Source organism: Dendroctonus ponderosae, unplaced genomic scaffold, assembly GCF_020466585.1.
Source record: "Dendroctonus ponderosae isolate FM_Combo_2020 unplaced genomic scaffold, Dpon_F_20191213v2 Dpon_F_20191213_4, whole genome shotgun sequence".
Taxonomy (NCBI): Eukaryota; Metazoa; Arthropoda; class Insecta; order Coleoptera; family Curculionidae; genus Dendroctonus; species Dendroctonus ponderosae.
The window spans coordinates 4,849,529-4,869,011 of NW_026018611.1; the positions used below are offsets into that span (position 1 = coordinate 4,849,529).

At 35.6% G+C, this 19,483-nt stretch overlaps 1 protein-coding gene across 7 annotated transcripts in view; it reads left to right on the forward strand.

Annotated features, from left to right (window-relative positions):
* The window catches only part of LOC109544017 (GTPase-activating protein CdGAPr), a 43,859-nt gene that overhangs the window by 2,989 nt on the left and 21,387 nt on the right, over nucleotides 1–19,483 (forward strand). For 2 of the 7 annotated variants that reach the window (XM_019913998.2, XM_048665848.1), the window contains exons 1-3: nucleotides 13,769–14,089; nucleotides 17,716–17,920; nucleotides 18,122–18,309. In XM_019913998.2, the coding sequence (XP_019769557.1) occupies nucleotides 14,009–14,089; nucleotides 17,716–17,920; nucleotides 18,122–18,309 (474 nt within the window). In that variant the 5' untranslated portion in view covers nucleotides 13,769–14,008. Of the gene's footprint in view, nucleotides 1–76; nucleotides 374–6,549; nucleotides 7,198–13,768; nucleotides 14,090–17,715; nucleotides 17,921–18,121; nucleotides 18,310–19,483 lie in introns of those variants that run through there. The other 5 variants (XM_019914001.2, XM_019913999.2, XM_019914002.2 and 2 more) reach the window with 5 other exon arrangements.

Sequence of the window (19,483 nt, forward strand, 5' to 3'; positions counted from 1 at the left end):
ATGGCAAATTATTCTGGGGGATTTTTAAATTTTTCCAGCTAGTTAATTGCGTTATACTTGAAGATTTTCTGATCAAAAGACCTGGGATGTTCTGAGGTCGGTATGACCTCAGAACATCCGAAGATATTTTCGTTTCCAGTTTGATTCAATGTGTATATCCGGTTGCATAGCTGTAGGACGGATAATGTGAGCTAATTTGGCTTCCTCAAAACGTCAAAACTGTTGAAAAGTAATGGCAGTCCGAAACTGATAAACTTTCGGGAACAGATTGTTTTGCATCTGTGTGTAATTATTTAATTAAATTCGAGTATTTTGACTAAGAAATGTGTTAAATTTGTGCCAGATGCACCAGTAATCCTTCAAAATTTCGAAGGTAAGTCAAAATCATTCTGTAAGCTTGGCTTTTGCAGTTTACAACCGATTGCTTACTTGCCCCAGTGTTTATCCTGCAAAACGACTTCCTGGCTTACAGTTTTTTGGCCCAAACTCAATTTCAATGCACATTTAATCGTTTTAATTGGTTTCTCATTGTTAGACAATTGTTAATAAATTGACTTTAAAAAGTAGGGCCACAATCCTCTATGAGCCAGTATAGTTCACTTGGCATTCCATCTGCGTTCCTCTGCCCGATTAATTATTGGATTTGTGGTGTATAATGATGGTATTGTAGGTTGTCATTCGATTTATTGCGTCTTGAGAGCTCATGTTTTTATCATTTAATTACATTCATTAAGCCCTGCCGATTGGGTTCATCAGAATGTTAAGCATTTTGCAATGGCTGTGTTTTACCGCCAGGTATTAGTGTTTATCAGTAGGTAGTCAACTTCTATTACATATACATTCATATAAATAAATAATTAGAGCATATCCTTACCTACATCAAGCTTATTAGGGTCAATGTTTGCTCCTTTGCGTTGGATAGACCCAAGAAAGACTCACTTGCATTGGGGTCACTTCTCACAGATCAACGCTTGTTTCATTCATGATTTGTATCATTTTAAATGAAATCGCCAAAAAACACGCTCTGTGAGCGTCTTGTAGGTTTAAAAATGGAATAAGCACTGTATAACGTAGCCCCTTGAACGCAGCTTTTTCAAGGTTTTCACTATATTTCAGGAACGATTTCAGATAGACGAAGGATCTTTTGTGCACATTTTACCATCCTTCTTATAGCCACTGTATAAGGGTTAAGTCGCATTTTTTGGGAACTGCGAGGTTATTTTGCCCCCAACTTCTACGCCACTGGAGGAAGTCGGGATTTAAAAGCATATTTTCAAAAGCCATTGTTTTCTTTACAAGAAGCTGCTCTTGGTCCAAAGCTCTAACTTGAGCCGTTTTAGAGAAAAGTAATATTTTGGGACGAAAATCATGAGTAAACATAAGGCAATTTGGTTCAGTTTAGTATTTATTTGCAACAGTCAGTTTTCCAATCAAAATTAGCTGCTAGTGAATAATTCAAATGCCTTTGATGGTTTTTGCAAATTAAGAATACCTATACAGTTATTGATTGTTATTATGTACTTTTTATGGGCTTTCAGCATGAAATGCCCCTTTTCACTAAAACGGCTGACGTTACAATTCGTCAGTAAGAGAGCTATTTTGTGTAGACTGCAATCGTCTCCCAAAATACGCTTCAATCGCTATTATCATAGCAATTTTATACATATGCTGGGAAAGGAAATGATTTAACAAATCTCAATAAAATCGGGAAAATTAAAGGAAATCTGGAGTGGAACACTAAACAAAAAGCTACTAGCGTTTCCAAATATCCAAACGCATAAAACTCTCAATTCCCAATAGGGGTTTTACTCATAACTCCAAACGATAAAGACGCGGTTGATGCCATAATGTATTTTAAATTATGACACGCCGGGAAAACCGGATAAAAAGCGCCGAGAAGTCTGAAAAGAAAATGGGGGCGAATGGAATACAACGGGGAAAACCATTTTAGCCCTAAGGACGATATTGAATTTTTAATTTGAGTGAAAACACAGCGTTGCGGCCTGAAAACATATACATGCATACCCTTTTTTTTCAAAAAGAAACACCCTTAACTGGAAGCGTCCCCTTCTAATCAAACAATCTGAGTAAAAAAGTCACGTAACAGGTCTATCAGGGGTTTGAATCTAGAAAAACGTAAAAGGTCTCGTGATAAATGAGATTATGCGGCCACCCTTGAATTCTCAACCCCTTTGTCGTTGCCCTTAGACGGAAGTAGACAAAGGCACGATGACACAACGTGAAGTAATGTAATCGTACGGGTTTTCTTTCGGGAATAAAATTCGTCATTATGGCTGGTTACATTGAAAAGAAAGTATTTAAATAGGGATTATGTTAATTGGCTTGCACTATTCAAAATGGTCTCACACTGGCATCATTTGGCTGAAGGTTACGGTTTGCAAAACGATTCAATTAAAAGGCTGCCTTTGTTTAAATTCGCCAAAAATCAGCAAATGCACCGGTTGCAGAGAGAATGTCGACACTGATAGAAGAAAGTGTACGCTTTCCAGTGGCGCCACAAGCATCTTTCTAACTGGCCTGGGTTTTATAATTTTTTTAACCGATTTATAAGCCAATTCAATATTCGCACATACTTGCGGAAAAATTCGCCAAAAAATCAGCACAGTCGCAATAGCAGCGAGCTTCGCAGGAATAGTAGAGGAAAGTTTGCTCTTTCCAGAGGCCTAAAAATCAGTTTTCAACTTGGGCTGGTTTTTGCAAAATAAATTTTTGAAATCAGATTTTGCGACACAAACAAATGAATCAACTGCGCGTGTTAAAATTCCCAAAAAAATCAGCCAGTTTATCGAATGGGGAGAGAATCTGGGCACTGATAGAAGAAAGTGCATGCTTTCCAGTGGCGCAACAAGCATCTTTCTAACTAAGCTGGTTTTTGCGAAATATATTTTTTAGGTCAATTTTTCTGTCAATGTTAGCACATAGTTGCGGAACAAATAGCCAAAATTCAGCAAATTTGCAATTGTCGTGAGCTTTTCCGGAAGAATAGAGAAAAGTTTGCTCTTTCCAGTGGCGTAAAAATCACTTTTCTATCCGCGCTGGTCTTTGCAAAATAATTTTTTAAAACAGGTTTACATCGCTATTAATTTTCGAGGCGCGCAATCAGCTGCGGGTGTTAAAATTTCCAAGAAATCAACAAATTTATCGATTTCAAAGAGAGTGTGAGCACTGATAGAAGAAAGTGCATGCTTTCCAGTGGGGCAACAATCATCTTTCTAACTAAGATGGTTTTTGCGAAATAATAAAAATAAGAAATAATTTTCTTGATTTTTGGGGAATTTTTTCATTAAAATCGCATTTTTAGCAGATTTTTTAGGAATTTGCGAAATCCGACTTCCACTTTCAACGCTTTTTGCAGACCAATCTTCGACGCTTCGTCACTCTCAAACTAGATCAAATCGACAAATTATTTTTAGCTGTCCTTAGAGAGGACATTTTTGTTGTTGAAAACTCGTAAAACTCATTTCAATCGAGTTTGAACATTGATTTTTAGAAATTTTTCAATTTAGTCCACCAAATTGGTGATTCGGCTGAACCGAACATTTTGCTGCTTCCATCCACACCTTGCAATTGTGTTTTGATACTAACCATCCCACATTCAAATTAATTGAAACATTAATTTAAAAAAAGTGGTTTTTTCTAAGAAATCAATATGAACATGACCTGGAAAACGTTATGAAAACCATAACAATCTAAAAACGCATGAAGAACTACGTTTAATTCGGTAATTGTTTTAGCCACTTTATTTAGCTCATTTAATTAAAAAGCAGGATGTATTCTACGTGCCAACAATTTTCGTTTTTTACTCAAACCCGAAAATGCCGCTTTTTCTAAGTGATCGAGTGTTTCCTGCTACTCTTTGGTCTAATGGAAGCTGTGTAAGATATATTACAAGCCCAATGTGTTTATTCGATTTCCAGTGAGGACAGCGTTAGCATGCTGAGAGCAAATTAGAGGAAACGCAACCTCAAGCTGAAGGCTCCGAATATGAGTTTGGTTTGGGAGAAGCCAAGCCTGGATATTTCTATAATTAAAATTGGAAATGTCAGGCCAGGCCTCGGCAAGTAAATAACGCTGATTTAATCTGATTACTTTGAGGAGCGGCCCGGTTAAATAATTTCGTCTGTGATATCGGCGTGATGCGAATTTGCCAAATTGATTGAAAATTGTCTGCTAACAAGAAAAAAAAAGGTTTGATCAACCAATACAGCGGTTATAAACAAACAGTAAAGTCAATAACCCAATTATGCAGTGTTTTAGCCCAATGAATTTCTACGGGCTTCAAACAATAAAAAAACATGAACTGGTGATCAAATGAATGTCACAATTTTCAGTGCAACTCGTTTCGAATTGATTAGTAATTACTTTCACCTCTTTGTATGGTCATGGGCTGATAGACCGGCATTCAAATTGCGTAAAAATATCGTGTTTAAGTAGAAAAGTTTCATTTTTGTACACATACGGAAATCGACTTATTTGCAAAATAATGTACATCAGCTAGCGATTTTTATTCCGAGTAGAAGCATTTTCAAACAATGTCTGTTAGCAAGCTTTAAAGGTGTTTCCTGAAAGGTCAATGCCTACAAGCCAGATTGTTGATTGAAGTTAATAAATTCTGCATTGTAAAGCAAATGTAGCAATTTGCATAATGAAAAAATGAATTTATTATTATCTTCTGAACGGTTTTTCTCAAATGTCTATTTGGTCAACATCTGGCAAACGGGGAACAATCACAGAAGCGATTTTTGGGAAATGTAAAATTACATATTATTACCGAAAGACATCCGTTACGAGAATAGTTGACGGGCTGGGTGACACTAATCAAGTTTACCGCAAGGAAGTGTCAAGAGCTTAAGTGTATGAGGAAGGACTTTATTTTTAACGTTTTCAATCTACCGAGACTTGATTTCAAATGTATTTGATATACTCACTCTGAGACCGAAATAGCACCAGGGAAGTTAAGTTTTACTGAATCTTAAAGGTGTTTTTTGCCGATAAAGTCATGATTTTGCAAGTGAAACTGTAAGGAAAAATTCAAAAAAGTCTACCCTCGCTTCAGTATTTATTCGCACAGAACTAAAGTAATTATTTTACTACTTAAAACAAATTTAACTTCTATGGACAAAAATTAAGTAACTTTCGACTCAATTTCTCGCTTATTTTAATTGGGACACTTTATATGTTTTTACTTCATCGGGTAAAACATTGAATCCTTTTCCAAAAACTATTATAACATCGACCTTCTAAAAGTAACCGTTTTCTGATAATTGCGATTTATCAAAACACTCAACATGAAATAAGTCTCCTTTCCTGATCGGGTCACAACAATATTCGTTTCTCAAATTCGTTAAGAAGTCGACCATGATCTACATACATAAAACATTAAAAACTTTAATTTAATAACCAGTTAACAGTAACTTTTAAATTGGATTAGATGGATGTGTTTTGTTCATTACTTTACATATTTTCCCAGTCGATAAATGATTTCTTTTAGTAACATTTATTGTTATTTCTGTGTTTAAAACGATTGTGATTATTCATTGTATGCACATCAACCTTGAATAATTCAAAATAACCGTGTAAGAAAAATTTACACGAGGTTTTAATATGTGCAATTACTCAAAGAATTTCTCAGTTAAATGGATTTATTAGCACAAGGAATTGTGCAAGAAAATCCTGTCGAGGCGTTTTGTATACGAAATGTAATTTGCAAAATATGCATATTTAGAATGTTTAATTGATGCTTTCCGGCATTTTACCAAAAGCTTATTGGGAAAAAGACAAAATGGTTCTTACCGAAACCAAAAATGTTGCCATCATTAATTCGGGGTGTTAATTGCTTCTAATATTTTTCTATAATTAATTCGAGATTTTTTATGACTTCTAAAATTTTTCAATAGTTAGATCGAGATTTTTAACATGAAACAACGAAATAAATACGCTTTCTACTGATAATAAAACCGGAATAAATTTGTATAAACCATATTTGTATAGGGATCGTTAAAATGCGTACAATTTTCACCAATATAAATTGTCCGAATTAACTAAAAACACTTATTTATTTTTTAGAAAATTGCACGTACAAATCAACGGTTTTTTGCTAACATCTCATAATTTTGCCAGTGAAGAAACTTAGGACTTGAATGTTCTTAGGCAAATGTAAAATCGCAACTTTATACAGTTTACTGTTCATACGCTTCGTTTATTGTTTAGATTGACGCACATTAACAATTATAAAAGGGAATAAGTACATTGACACACACACACAATTCAGTTAATTGTTTCATCCGGCTTAACCCTTTCCTCCTTTGGGGATGAAGTTCTTTGAAGGATTCGAGTAAAAGATCATCTAAATTAAAAGATTTTATACTTTATTACATTCTAGCCTGGTTAGGTTGGGCTGAATAGCAACCATGTTACACAATCTGTTGTATTCTTGTCTATGTTAAGCTTAAACAGTTTCCCGACTCCAGTTCCAGGTTTTCGGAGTTGATCGGTGACGTGCATTTCCAGGCATCGTTTTCCACGAGAAAATTTCAGTTTCGGTCGAGGCATCTCGACGAAATGCGCGCTGTTTCCGCGAAAATCTCTGGTGGCCCAAATCGCGTCGTAACCCACTTTCCAAAGGGGTGTGTACTTGATTCAGCCTGCAGATTAATTGAAAAAGTTCATCTTTCCTTCCTTTTTTTGGGGCACCGACAAGGCTCTTGATTGTTGGCGGTTTGACCGTATTTTCCAGACTTTAGGCTCTGTTTGCATGTATGTATTTGCAATTATCGAGAACTGAGTGTCGATTTAATGCTAACACGTGAAAGTGGCAATTAGTGATTACCATCTGAAGACTGTGGTTAATTGAATTGATTTCAACGGATATCGAAAAACGATCACGCGATTCTAACGAGTCCTGACGTTCCCCATAAAACGTGCCAAAAGATTTCCTCGGGGAAATTTGGGAAAAGGAGTGACTGCAAGATTTTTCTCTCAAGGAAATGAGAGGTTGAGGAAAATATTCGTATATTCGGCCTAAAAGTTAAGTGACGTCACTCCAAGTGACGATTTCCAGAAGAGCATCCAGGAAAATGACTCTAAGCTGCTATGATATGTTCTGCGTCAACTTTTCCAAAGTAATTCACAGTTTTTGTGGTGTGTTTTGAACGGTGTGTGCACCTTGCCTTCTAGGTAATCTCTTAACTAGCCGTTGTTTGACCTTTGTTTGTCTTTGTGTTATTTTATCGTTTACTTATGCCTTCAGGCCAGTGAAAACTGGCCTGTTTTTTAACGTGTTTTATTTAGTAGACCTTTACATTTGGGTTTTCCAGTTTCAAAGTTGGTGGTGTTAAATGGGACAAGCATACGCGCATGAAATGTATAGGGATGTTTCCCTTTTAAATCCCTATAAAATGAGTCACGGTCTAGACTGCAGGGGTTCCCCTAAATTACTCTTATTTTTTTAATGTTTCAGCTCATGAAGATCGTTTGGATTAGACTCTTTCAGTTGAAGAGGACTCTGAGTTATTTTGTTCTGAACTTTGATAAATAGTGATTAAAAATGAAGAAACTTGATTCCATTCAAGAATGTTTCTTAAACAAATGTTGAATGTTCATTAGCTAATATACGGGTCTATTTTTCCATACATTATCAAGAGAAACACGTTAGAAGCCTCAGATCCGAAATGATCGACATTTTTTCCATCCATCTTTAGCTGATTTTGACTATTCACTTACACCGAACACTTTATATGCATATTGGGAGCTTCTTTGCACGAAAAAAAACCATTCAAATCAACAAATATGCATGTGAAATTTTCATTTTTGACCGATAATTTCATAAGGAGTAGAGGTCGATTTTTTCAAAAAATTTCAAACTTCTGAAAATGCTTCGAGTTTTACATCTTTTTCATTGAAATGAAGTCGGCAATGCAACGAGTTTATTAAAAAACACGCTAAAGCTTCAGACCTGAAATGTTGGACATTTTTGGTCGATTTTCAGCGGTTTTTGCCCACTCAGGATCTTTAACCGCTAATATCTTCCTTAATATAGACTGCAAACTCTATAAATGTACATTGGGGAGTTTCTTTGTTCGGAAACAATCCATTTAAATCAAATACACGCATGTGAAAATTTGAATTTTGATCGAAAATTTCTTAACGGTCGATTTTTTCCAAAAATTTCAAATTTCTGAAAATGCCTCGAATTGTACATCTTTTCCATTGAAAGGAAGTCGGCAATGCAACGAGTTCATTAAAAAATACGCTAGAAGCTTCAGACCTGAAATGATGGACATTTTTGGTCGATTTTCAGCGGTTTTTGCCCACTCATGATCTTTAACCGCTAATATCTTCCTTAATATAGACTGGAAACTCTATAAATGTACATTGGAGAGTTTCTTTGCTCGCAAACAATCCATTGAAATAAAAAAAAATGCATGTGAAATTTTGAATTTTGACCGAAAATTTCAATTTTCAAATTTCAGAAAATGCCTCGAATTCTACATCTTTTTCATTGAAAGGAAGTCGGCAATACGAGTTCATTAGAAATCACACTAAAAGCTTCAGATCCGAAATAATCGACATTTTTGGTCTATTTTCAGCGGTTTTTGCCCACTCACAATCTCTAACCGATAATATCTTCCTTAATATAAACTGGAAACTTTATCAATGTATTGGGGCGTTTCTTTGCTCGGAAACAATTCATTGAGCTCAAAAAAGACGCATGTGAAATTTCGATTTTTGACCGCCAATTTTGTTTCATCATCTCAAAAAGCGATGAATGTCACGATCTCATTGAGAAACACGCCAGAAGCTTCCAGAAGCCAAACCTAACATCTCATAATTCAATTGTTGCTAGCAGTGAATTTGGGAAATTTATTAAAAATAGCGAAATATGCCATAAACTAAGCCATAAAACCAGCGAATTTAGCACAAGTTTTTCGAAACACTGCGAAGTCTAAAAATAAGTGTGTTTGTTTAACTACAATAAATCCTACCAATTGGGTTAAATAAATGTATTATTATAAAGTGGGAGAAAATGGCATTAAGGCAAGGAATTTTGAATAATTCAAAGGAAATTGTTGTTATTTATTGAAAATTACACTTTCGAACGGTATTTACTACACACGCAAACAGTGAGCATTAGAAGCCTCATAAAAGATGTCAGAAAGGTAATTTTCCAACAGAAACACACGTGACGACAATCCGATATGCAAATTAGTTAATACCATGATTTATTGCTACCTCGCATGGGCATGGCATGATGTGTTTTAGATTTTTTTTTTGAATGCTGCATTACCGATAATACTGTGTAAATTAATGTTTTATTATAATGTAGAATAATTTCTCCAACTCTCTCCTCTGGTACTGATAGTCATCCATAAACATATGCTTTGTGTCGGTGATTAGTCGCAACGCATAAATATGTTTAATAGTGCAGTTTTAACGGTTTCAAGTTACCCAAGAAACGCATTTCAACCATATAAAACATACATGCTCATAATTCCTTCAGTTGTGGTATAATGGCTTTATTTTCGAGTTCCGGAACAGAATGCAAATAAATAATAATTTACATTTTATGGAGTGTTTGGAAAAGGTTTACTTTGGTTATTAGCCAGTCTGTAGTTGGGCGTCGTAATCAATCCATGGATTTCGTTTGTTTGAAAAAGATTAAAATTCTCATCACCATATCTCATTTGTCTTGAACAATATGCGTAAAAGTCACCTAAAGCGTCATTTGTTTTGGTTACATTTTTATGGGATTTTGATCGTGGGAATCAAAATTTGGCTTACTACTGTTAATATATTTTTTGTTATTTGCTCATCTTTTGGGTGTTTGTGCATTAATTCAATTGAAACATTGACCTCAGAATGAATACCGCCGATAATGCAAAGGAATTTGGTCGTACATTGTTCTTTCTTAATTAATCTGTGAGTTAATAATTCGTAATGTATTAACATTTTAACGAGTTAAGAACTGCTAAAGCTACTTTTGCCAATTTCTGCAAATTTGCATTTGGCTTACGAGGTTGTTTTTGCAGGCCGGTGTTTCACATTTTTTTCTTCGGGAACTAAATAGTGAGAGAGATGGTTTTGTACGTATTTGATAGGGAAAAGTCTGCTTTATAAGTGGAAAGAGTTTCGATTTCTAGTCATCATCAGGCAATTTTCCAGAATTTTTCAAAGTTTTATGTGCTTTTTGCAGTATATTTAAGCAGGTTGTGGGTTCACATTTATTTTCTTAGAAACTTGCAAAGTTATAAAGTCACTTTTCTGTCAGATTTGTAGGGCAAAGTCCGTTCTATAAGTGGACAACGTTTCTATTTTCGACCATCCTCAGACAAGTTCCGGGATTTTGTTTAGAATTGCGTTTGTTTGCGTTGAAAACCAACCGCAGTTTTAGCACAAATTTCTATAAATTTTTACGCAGTTGCCAAAAAATATCAGGATTCGGTGCGAAGTTAATGAAGTTTCTCAAAGTTTCCTACAAATTGTGAAAATTTCAAGTTGGTAAAAAAGCTGCGATTTGAACAAATATTTTCTATTTTTGAATCACAACAGTCCTCTATAAATGAGGAGAAATTCCAGTTGATGTTTGTTTTAGATCAGAAGGGATGAATTTTTAAAACAATGGTTAAGCTGAAACATGCATTTTTCAACCATCCTTAACAAATTTGTGAAAATTCAGGATTTGGTGTGATTTGATCGAAAATTTTAGCATTTTGAAAATCATGTGTTCTCATTTTGAAAGTCATGTGAAGTAAAAAGTTGAAGTCCAAATGTCCTCTATAAATGGGTTGAATTTCAAGTTGGTACTTGTCTTAGATCAGAAGTTACGATTTTTTAGGCAAGGCCTGCAGTTGAGTGAAAGCTTTCATTTTTGACCCAGAATTTTGTCAAAGTTCAGATTTTTGCTCAGTTTTATTGAAAATTCTAAGATATTGAGATTTATGTGATCTTTGTAGATTGTGACAATTAAATTATAAATTTTTAAACCAAAACGTTGTTTTTCAGCCAGCATGTACAAATTTGTAAAAAAAATCAGTTTTCCGGGCGATTTTATTGAAAGTTTTAGAATTTTGAGCTTCATGTGTTTACTATAGAACGTCACAATTTCAAGTTTCTACTTGCCCTCGATCAAGTGTTTAAATTTAAAAGAAAAAGATGTAGTTGCGAGAAACGTTAATTTTGGGTTCATCATTCACCAAGCTGCTGAAATTCAGGAATAGATGCGATTTGGACGAATATTTTAGAAAGTTTAGATCCAAATATCCTCCATAAATGGGAGGATTTCAAGTTGCTACTTGTTTTATATTTGATTGTAGGAATGTTTGAAACGAGATGTGCAATTAAGTGGAAATATTGATTTACAAAGTTGCCAAAATTTGTGGTTTTTTGCAACTTAAATAAAAAGTTTATCATTTCCAAATCCACGTCTTTTCTATGGATTATGACAATTTCAAGTTTCTACTTGCTCTATATTAGAAGAGACGATTTTTTAAAGATTGTGTGCAATTGTCTGAAATTTAGACCGTTTTCAGTCTTCAGTTTATTATATGGATTGTGAAAAATTCAAGTTTCAACTTGAGATTAAAAGTTTAAAAAAATATAAATACACTACACAACTCCCACATAATTAAACTGGATATACATCGGACACCACGGAAAACAGTTAAACTGGCGTCTTAAATAGATACTTGCTATTTTATAGGCATATTACAGCTTGCAGATTCTACAGATACAATGGAGCTAATTTCAATAAACATCAATAACTCAGTTCACGTGCCCATAAGATTTCCTATCGCTAGCGACACAGGAGTTAATAATGTCGACAGAACACTTCCCTTTCCGGCAATGTAACAACAATAAGAAATAAACCGGAGCAACAACCCAATCGATACAATGTCGCTGAAAATGCTTCAGCTTCAGTCCTAACTTAATTACCTACCACTACTCTTTGTGTTCCGTCTCTTCCGTTCGAATTAACAGCCGTAATCATGTGGGATTTATCATTATTGTAAGCGATATCCTTTTTGTTCACTCGTTACGTCCAAATGGATTATACCTCGAGTTGAAATGACGGATCAAGTCGATGAATTCTCATAAAATAGCCAGCACTACTCGCATGTGAGATAACAATTTATTGTGTGAATTATCTGTTAATTGTTATTGAGGACAATTGTTCAGCTTATCAATTTTTTTTTCAAAAAATGAGCAATTTTTAGTCTTGTGTAACTTCAATCTGCATTTGGTTTCGATATCGATTTGATCTGCTTCCATCTTATGAAAAGATGCTGGGAAAAGAAAGATAACTAGTTTGCAGCTGCTATGTCTGACCAGGCTGGGACTTTGTGCCTCTTTCCTCTTCATTGAATCTTCGTTTTATTCCAATTTCTGTCTAGGGGGACTGAAATATTATTAGTCCCCTTAGAATTTTATCTTGGGTGTTTTGCCTCAAAATTTTTGTCTTTTCAAAAGACAGAATTTTCTCACGTTTTCTATTACAAATTGATGAAAGGTGCTCTCTAACCACATGGGCAAGGAATTTTGTAAAGTACCTTTTTTTGTATTTTCAATTTTGTCATCAGGTTTTGTTTTTGAAATTTTGCTTCTAGTTTTATTTTCTATCAAATCGGCCGAATAAACGAAATAAAAAGGCTTGTTGGTTCATTTTGATTTGTTTTAATTTGGATTTTCATCTTCATTAAAACTTTTTTTATGAAATATTTATCACTGGTTTATTTCACATGGGCAAGGAATTTTGTAAAGTACGTTTTTTGTATTTTCAATTTTGTCATCAGGTTTTGTTTTTGAAATTTTGCTTCTAGTTTTATTTTCTATCAAATCGGCCGAATAAACGGAATAAGAAGGCTTGTTGGTTCATTTTGATTTGCTATAATTTGGATTCTCATCTTCATTAAAACTTTTTTTTCGCAAAATTAGATTTATTACAATTTATTTTTGCTCTCTCATGTAAATTTTTGTGCATGTATCGGGTGGTTTGAGTGAAAAATCACATATCTATTTGAATGAGTAGGTTTTCTATGTACCAAAGTTTCAAGTTTTCTTTTTTTCATCCAGAAAATGAACTTGGTTCTTTTTCACTAGTGAATTTAAATTTTGGGTCTTCACTGTTCAGGCATGATAAAATAAATATGGCAAAATACCCAAGATAACAAAGTTGTCGTCCCCTGCAATATAAAATTGCAAACAAAAAACTCAGATTTTAGCTCGAAAATTCAAGTCGGAAATGCTTGATTCAACTTCCAGCATTAATAATGCAGGTAACCGATGTTATTTCGCAAATCCTGTGGAATTGAAAGAATGTATGCGACATTCTTTCAATGATTTGCGGTCTAATGACTGAAGTCAACTCGCTGTTCGTAGTTTACAATTGATAATATTTTATCTGCTGCATTACTTATGTCGCATAATAATAGTGGTTTTACAACAATCGGCGCTAATTGCATTTAAATCGATTCTAGGCGCAAAATTGGATTCGCAACAAGTAGAACAATTTTGTTTGCAAGCAAGCTGTAAAGTTCGATTCAGTAAACTGCAGATGTTTGCTTGAGCAATGAGCAGCAGCAGCTTAAAACTTCAAAAAGTCCCAGCAATAAAATTTATTTCCCAGTGTTGTTTAGCGTTCCATGTGGTAAATCTCTTCAGCTAGCCGACTGGCTGTAGAGTTATCGCATTTGAAAATTCAATGGTCGCTTATTCTAACGGATTAGAAAAGTAAAAGTGTTGTACTTGTTTCGCTATCGACAACAAACTAGTGCGGCAGCAAGTGTGTCCGTCCATGTCGGAATTTCGAAAAGATTACCAATGTTAGTATTCGACAGGCTGAGGAGCGGTACGCGACCAAGAGTTATTCGGGTTTATTCCCCATTCAACCTGCCAATGTAGTTTTTGGATTAACTGTGTGTGTGCCCGTGTGTCGCAGAAATGTGGGTGAAGCTGGAATTTGGGAAAATTTAATGTTTCACCAGGCTTAAAAATGCTGGAAGTTGTAGCTTTGGGCAAAACCGGGCCCTTTAACGTGTTTAAAATGCTGCCCAGCGATTCTCCTCGTTATAGGGTGAGTTTTTTGCCCGCGTCATTAGCATTGTTCGTCTATTCTCATCTAGTCGCATGACAGCAACCCGATATCATCCGGTTTTAGAGCTCAAACATTTTATGTGACGCCAATAAAGCGAAAAAACAACAAAATCGTCGACACATTGCAAAGAGATTTTGTACTCAACACAAATAGACGAAGCTAATAACGATTCAAGTGCATTTCAGACAGGGCAAAATGGGTTCGAAGGAAAAAATGGAAATTTGAAAATTTACATCTGAAATTGGTTAAAAATGTGCCTGTTATCGAATTTGCAAATTGAAAGCCCTCATTTTTATTGAATGTATACATTTTTAGCGTTTTTAACGTCGGGGACACGGTTGAAAATGTCCTTGTTATCCTAAGAACATTTTTTATGAAGATAATTAACTCTTGAATATTAAAAAAACGATTTGAAATCGGAAAAATATCTGTTAGTGTATATCTAGCTGTATCTGCGAGTTGTAGCGGAAAACAAGTTTTCGATAGAACGAATCAAAAACTTCCGCTACTAATTAGGGTTTGGTAGAAAAGTCCCAACTTCTGAAAAGGCTTTAGAAGCATTTAAGCCTGTGAAACCGATGAAAATTTTTGACCGTTCTTTATGGAAGAACTATTTCGATAGCATGTTTCTCCAACTAGTTGAGAATGAGAATAACAAGAAATGTACAAAAATAGACTTGTGGAAAAGGGTTTGCTACACATTTTTAATCTTAAAAAAAGTTAGAAGCAAAAGTGGAAAACGTATGAAAATGTACGAGAAATCCACTTACATTTTTCGATACTATCTTTAGTAAACTTCATGTCTGGCTAATTCGCTTAACCTCTAAAAGGAATAAGCAATGGTATATTTTGATTTAATAGAACTAGCGAAGGATAGAAAATAGATGGATCGATGTTTTCGCCAAAAATCAAATTTCTCAAAATTTCCCAAACTCCGTAAATGTGAATAATTGGTAAGCATCAGGTCGAAAGCAGTCAAAAAACTTGCATGTGAAATTTTCATTTTTTTGCCCAAACTTTCATAAATGGAAGTTGAGGTTTTCGAAAACATCAAATTTCTCAAAATGCCCCAAACACCGTAAGTTTACAAAATTTGGAAACTCCTTGGGTCAAAAGCAGTGAAAAAACACGCATGCAAAATTTTTGTCTTTTCGAAAATTTTCTACGAGTAGAAGTCGATGTTTTCCCAATAAATGGAATTTCTCAAAATGCCCCGAACAAGTAAAAAATGCATAATTTTTGCAAGCTTTTGCGGTCGAAAGCAATAAGAAAAACCGCATGTTAAATTTTCATTTTTTTCTCCAAATTTTTCAAGGCTTTTAATGGTCGACGTTTTCCAAAAAAATCAAATTTCTCAAAATGCCTTCGTACATCATAAAAATGGGGGGAAGCTCCTAAGCCCCAAAAAATAAAAAGCATGTAAAATTTTCGCCTTTTGCCGAAAATGTTCTAAGGGTAGAATAGAAGTCAATATTTCTCAAAAAAATCAAATTTTGCAAAATGCTCCGAACACCTTAAAAATGCAGAATTGGAAGGCTGAAAACAATCAGAAAACTCGCATGTAAAATTTTCATTTTTTTTTCTCGAACGAAAAGGAATAAATATTAATATAATTCTTCCCGAGAAGAAGGCAACAAATTCAGATCTTTCTATCTAAAATTCTACAACAATTTGTCGATACAATGGATGCTAATGCAACAACAATGCTAATTCGTAATGTTAAATGTTCAAAATCGACACAAAAACTTAATTTTTTCCTGTCGATCCAGAACTGGGAATTTTCGGGTTACTAGACAGACCATCGTCTATAGGAATTTGCGACGTTTTGCCTGTATACATGAGTAGCACCTTCAGAGCTGTGTTTGGGGCCGAGTCGTGTTTACTTTGGGGTGGTTTAGGAAACGGAGCCAAACCTGATGATTTTTCATTGATAAATATTGCCGCGAACCCCTAAAAAAGTTAAACAATTTTGAACTCATTTGAAGCAGGTGGCCATGCATACTAACGAAACGTCGAGGCCAATTTTCCATCGACCACGCTCCAATAACCCAGTGATATAATATAAATATATCACTGTTCGCGCGCTTAGCGCTTGTTCTTTTCACCATCACTTTGTCCGCACAATTTTGAGCCCAAGATTTATTTGAGTGTTCAATATTGGCGATGAAGATTTGCAAACGAAAATCACTTCGAAGTTTTTCCTATTAGAATGCAGTGCTGAAAGACAGTGATGGCATTCCGACGAAACCAGGCTCTTTCGCCAGGCGTGTCGGTTTATTTTAACAAAATTAACACCCGGTTTTACAGCCACCAACATTAAACAATATCAAACCGTTTCCCATCGCTCCAGGCTATAAGTTCGGTGCGAAATTGTTTTTATGTTGATTCCTATCATCAACGCAGTGGAAAACGGTGCCAATAAATCCCGAACGGGACGGACCGACATCCAGATTTATGTGCGATGGAATTTCGAAACTGTGACCTACAAAATTCGAATTTAAAAATATCGCCAGAAAAAAAGAAAAAATCTAACTTCTAGGGAAACCACATGTTAAGCATATTTCTTCACTGAATAATGGGCTGGTGGTATTGAAATAAGATCATGCCCAAATGCTCATTGTAATTAGCAGAACGGTATACTTCGCTTGTAGCAATGAAATTTGAATTAATTTTAGTGCAAGAGCGAAAACTTTGCATAAAATCAACGGCCATAGAAAGGAAATAGCTTGCAATTGTAGCAAATTGCAACATTTTCTATCAGCCCAGACATATAAATCACCGTAAAAGTGCAGTATAGAAATACTTTATTTTATAACCAGGATAGAAATCCTGGTTATAAACGTATTAAGTTTGTATTTAATTACCTTCTCGTTAACTGTTTTTACGGCAATAAAGTACAGTCATACTTGCTAACGGTGTTTTCAATTCTTAAATTGATTTACTTGTTCTTTCACTTTGCCGCAATTACACCGAATAGACAAAGACTTGAATCTAGCGTTTGAGCCTCGTTGTCTCTTCATCCCTTTTAGTTTCGTTTTCTTGACAATAAGGAAGCTATGCCAGTTATGTCGCCTAAAAATAAGCCGCATGCTTCGAGAGTAGCCAGTAAATATGCAATCGCTTAGCTGAACTCTTTTGGAACGAACGGAATGCTTCATTGATTTTTTTGTTGTCGCATTTTGGCCCGCTATTTTAAGAGTGACTGAAACAAGCTGGCAATTTAAACTGCCATTGCCAAATTAAGCATTTGGGCAATTGTACATGATATAAAAATCTTCGACGGTCATCTGATGGTGCATCCTCTCACATGTCGCCCAACAAATGGAAACTAACAATCAAACTACTCGGCATTGTTTGTTTAAAATAAAATATCCGAGTTAATGAACCTTAAAACACGAACAGCAGAAGAAAAGTGGAACGCACATTGCCCGTTTTTTCCTCTTCCTCTCCCATCATACATCAAAGATGAAATTTATTTGCGTGGTTTTCAGCTGTTGCATGTCAAATGCCACCAGAGAATATCGGGGGGCTCTTTGTACAAATCGTCAATGGAAAGGCGGCTGAGTTGAATTTATGGCCAATTTTTTGTGTGTTTTTGTTTGCAGACACTATGCGCTGAACCCGCAGGCCCGCCGGCCAATATGCAGATTTCGGAGGCGGCCGGAGGGGTTCCGCAACCGGGGGCGGAACCTTGTCGCTTTCCCAAACTGGAGGAATGCGCCCATTTTCACTACGAAAGGGTGCAACTGCCGCCTGCTCTTCAAGTCGCCTTACAGACCAGCATGGATCAATCACTACATTCACAACACAGTGAGTTTAGGGCGGATAGTTTTTTACTTTACTTAATAACCCTGTATTTTTTTCATAATATTCGGAAACAGTAGCTTTTGGGAAGTACCTCAGTTTCAGTCATCATAAAATGTCCCTGCAATGAATATTTAAGAGGCCAACATTTTTTTTATTTTGTTGAGCTGAAAGCTTTGTTAGATGAGCGTTTCTGGTTTGGTTTAGCAAATGAAGATGAAGACGCGGAATGGTTTATGGTGCAAGTGACATCCGGAGACGAATGCTGGCTGGTGCAACGCAACTTTGAGAACTTCAAAATGCTGGACGAACAACTGCATCAGTGCATCTTCGACCGAAAGATCTCCCAGCTGCCGGATCTTGCCAGTATGTCGAACAACGAGGAAGATCTCGAGGTATGCAATTTCATAATTTGAAATTCCTCGGTAGGTTGTGCGGCTCTATGGAAGACGCCTTTGTGTCTCGTATAAATAGTTTCAGATAATATTTTGCTATGTCGACGACGACTAATCCGAGCGATGTCCCACTTACTGTTTGAAATATCTTCTGCGACCCAGATAACCTCGTTGCCAGAATTGTTAGACGTGCTGTCGCCTTTGTAATTATTGTAAACTGGCAGTCTTGCGGAATTTATATCAGCTTGATATGCATCACATAATCTATTTGTATGTTGGATTTCTTGCCATCTAGAGCGCAATAAATTCAATTGAAAACCAATTCGGGATGAATCCGAAATTGCCTTGATTCTTCTATTTGTGCCAGTAGCTGGAGCGCACCGAAAACAGTGTAAAAGAGCTGAGTGAAAGTTAATTAACCTCAACCGATGGGCAGTGAAAGATAAAATTGACTGGAAGATCTTTCTGAGCTCTTTTTTCTTGAGCTGGCTTTTTGGAAGGTTCAAATTGCATCAACTTCAGTTTCACTGCAATTGCATGCATGTTGATGGGAATTCTATAAAGAATCGGCTCCAACGTTGTGGAAACTCTTTGCATTATAAAGAGGATTGAGGTACGCAAGTGTATCGATAAAATAATGTCGCAGTGATAATTTCAGACGTCCCATAAACCCAAAACGCATTAATTTCGCCCTTAATGGAGGCTGTTTTTGCGGACGCCCCCATTTTCCGCCAGCGCGCTTTTAGCTTTCGACGGTCATTTCCGAGCAGATGACTTTGTCAAAAATGTTTGGATTTATCAGTAATTATTACTGGGAGGTTTGAAAGTGGTTCAAGTTGATACATTTTCGATGTTTCATTTTTCTTTAGCTTACTAAATAGAGATAATTGAAAAATTTGCTCACTCATGTTTTCCTTACAGAATCGGGCTTCTAGTTCTCTATTCAATGATTCGAGTTCTGTGCCTCTAAAGGTTCTTTAGATATTTCGAAAAAGGCGTCTTCATTTTAAGTAGATTTAAGCCGTCTTAAAGCAACCGCGCATTTACAATAGTTGCCTGAAAATGTTGGCTTTTTCTGTGGAAACTGCTAACATTTTCTCAGTGATGCTTCACTTTGTAAATGCTTCATTTAGTTCTCTATCCAGTGGAGTAAAAATGGAGGCTCTCGCTTAAT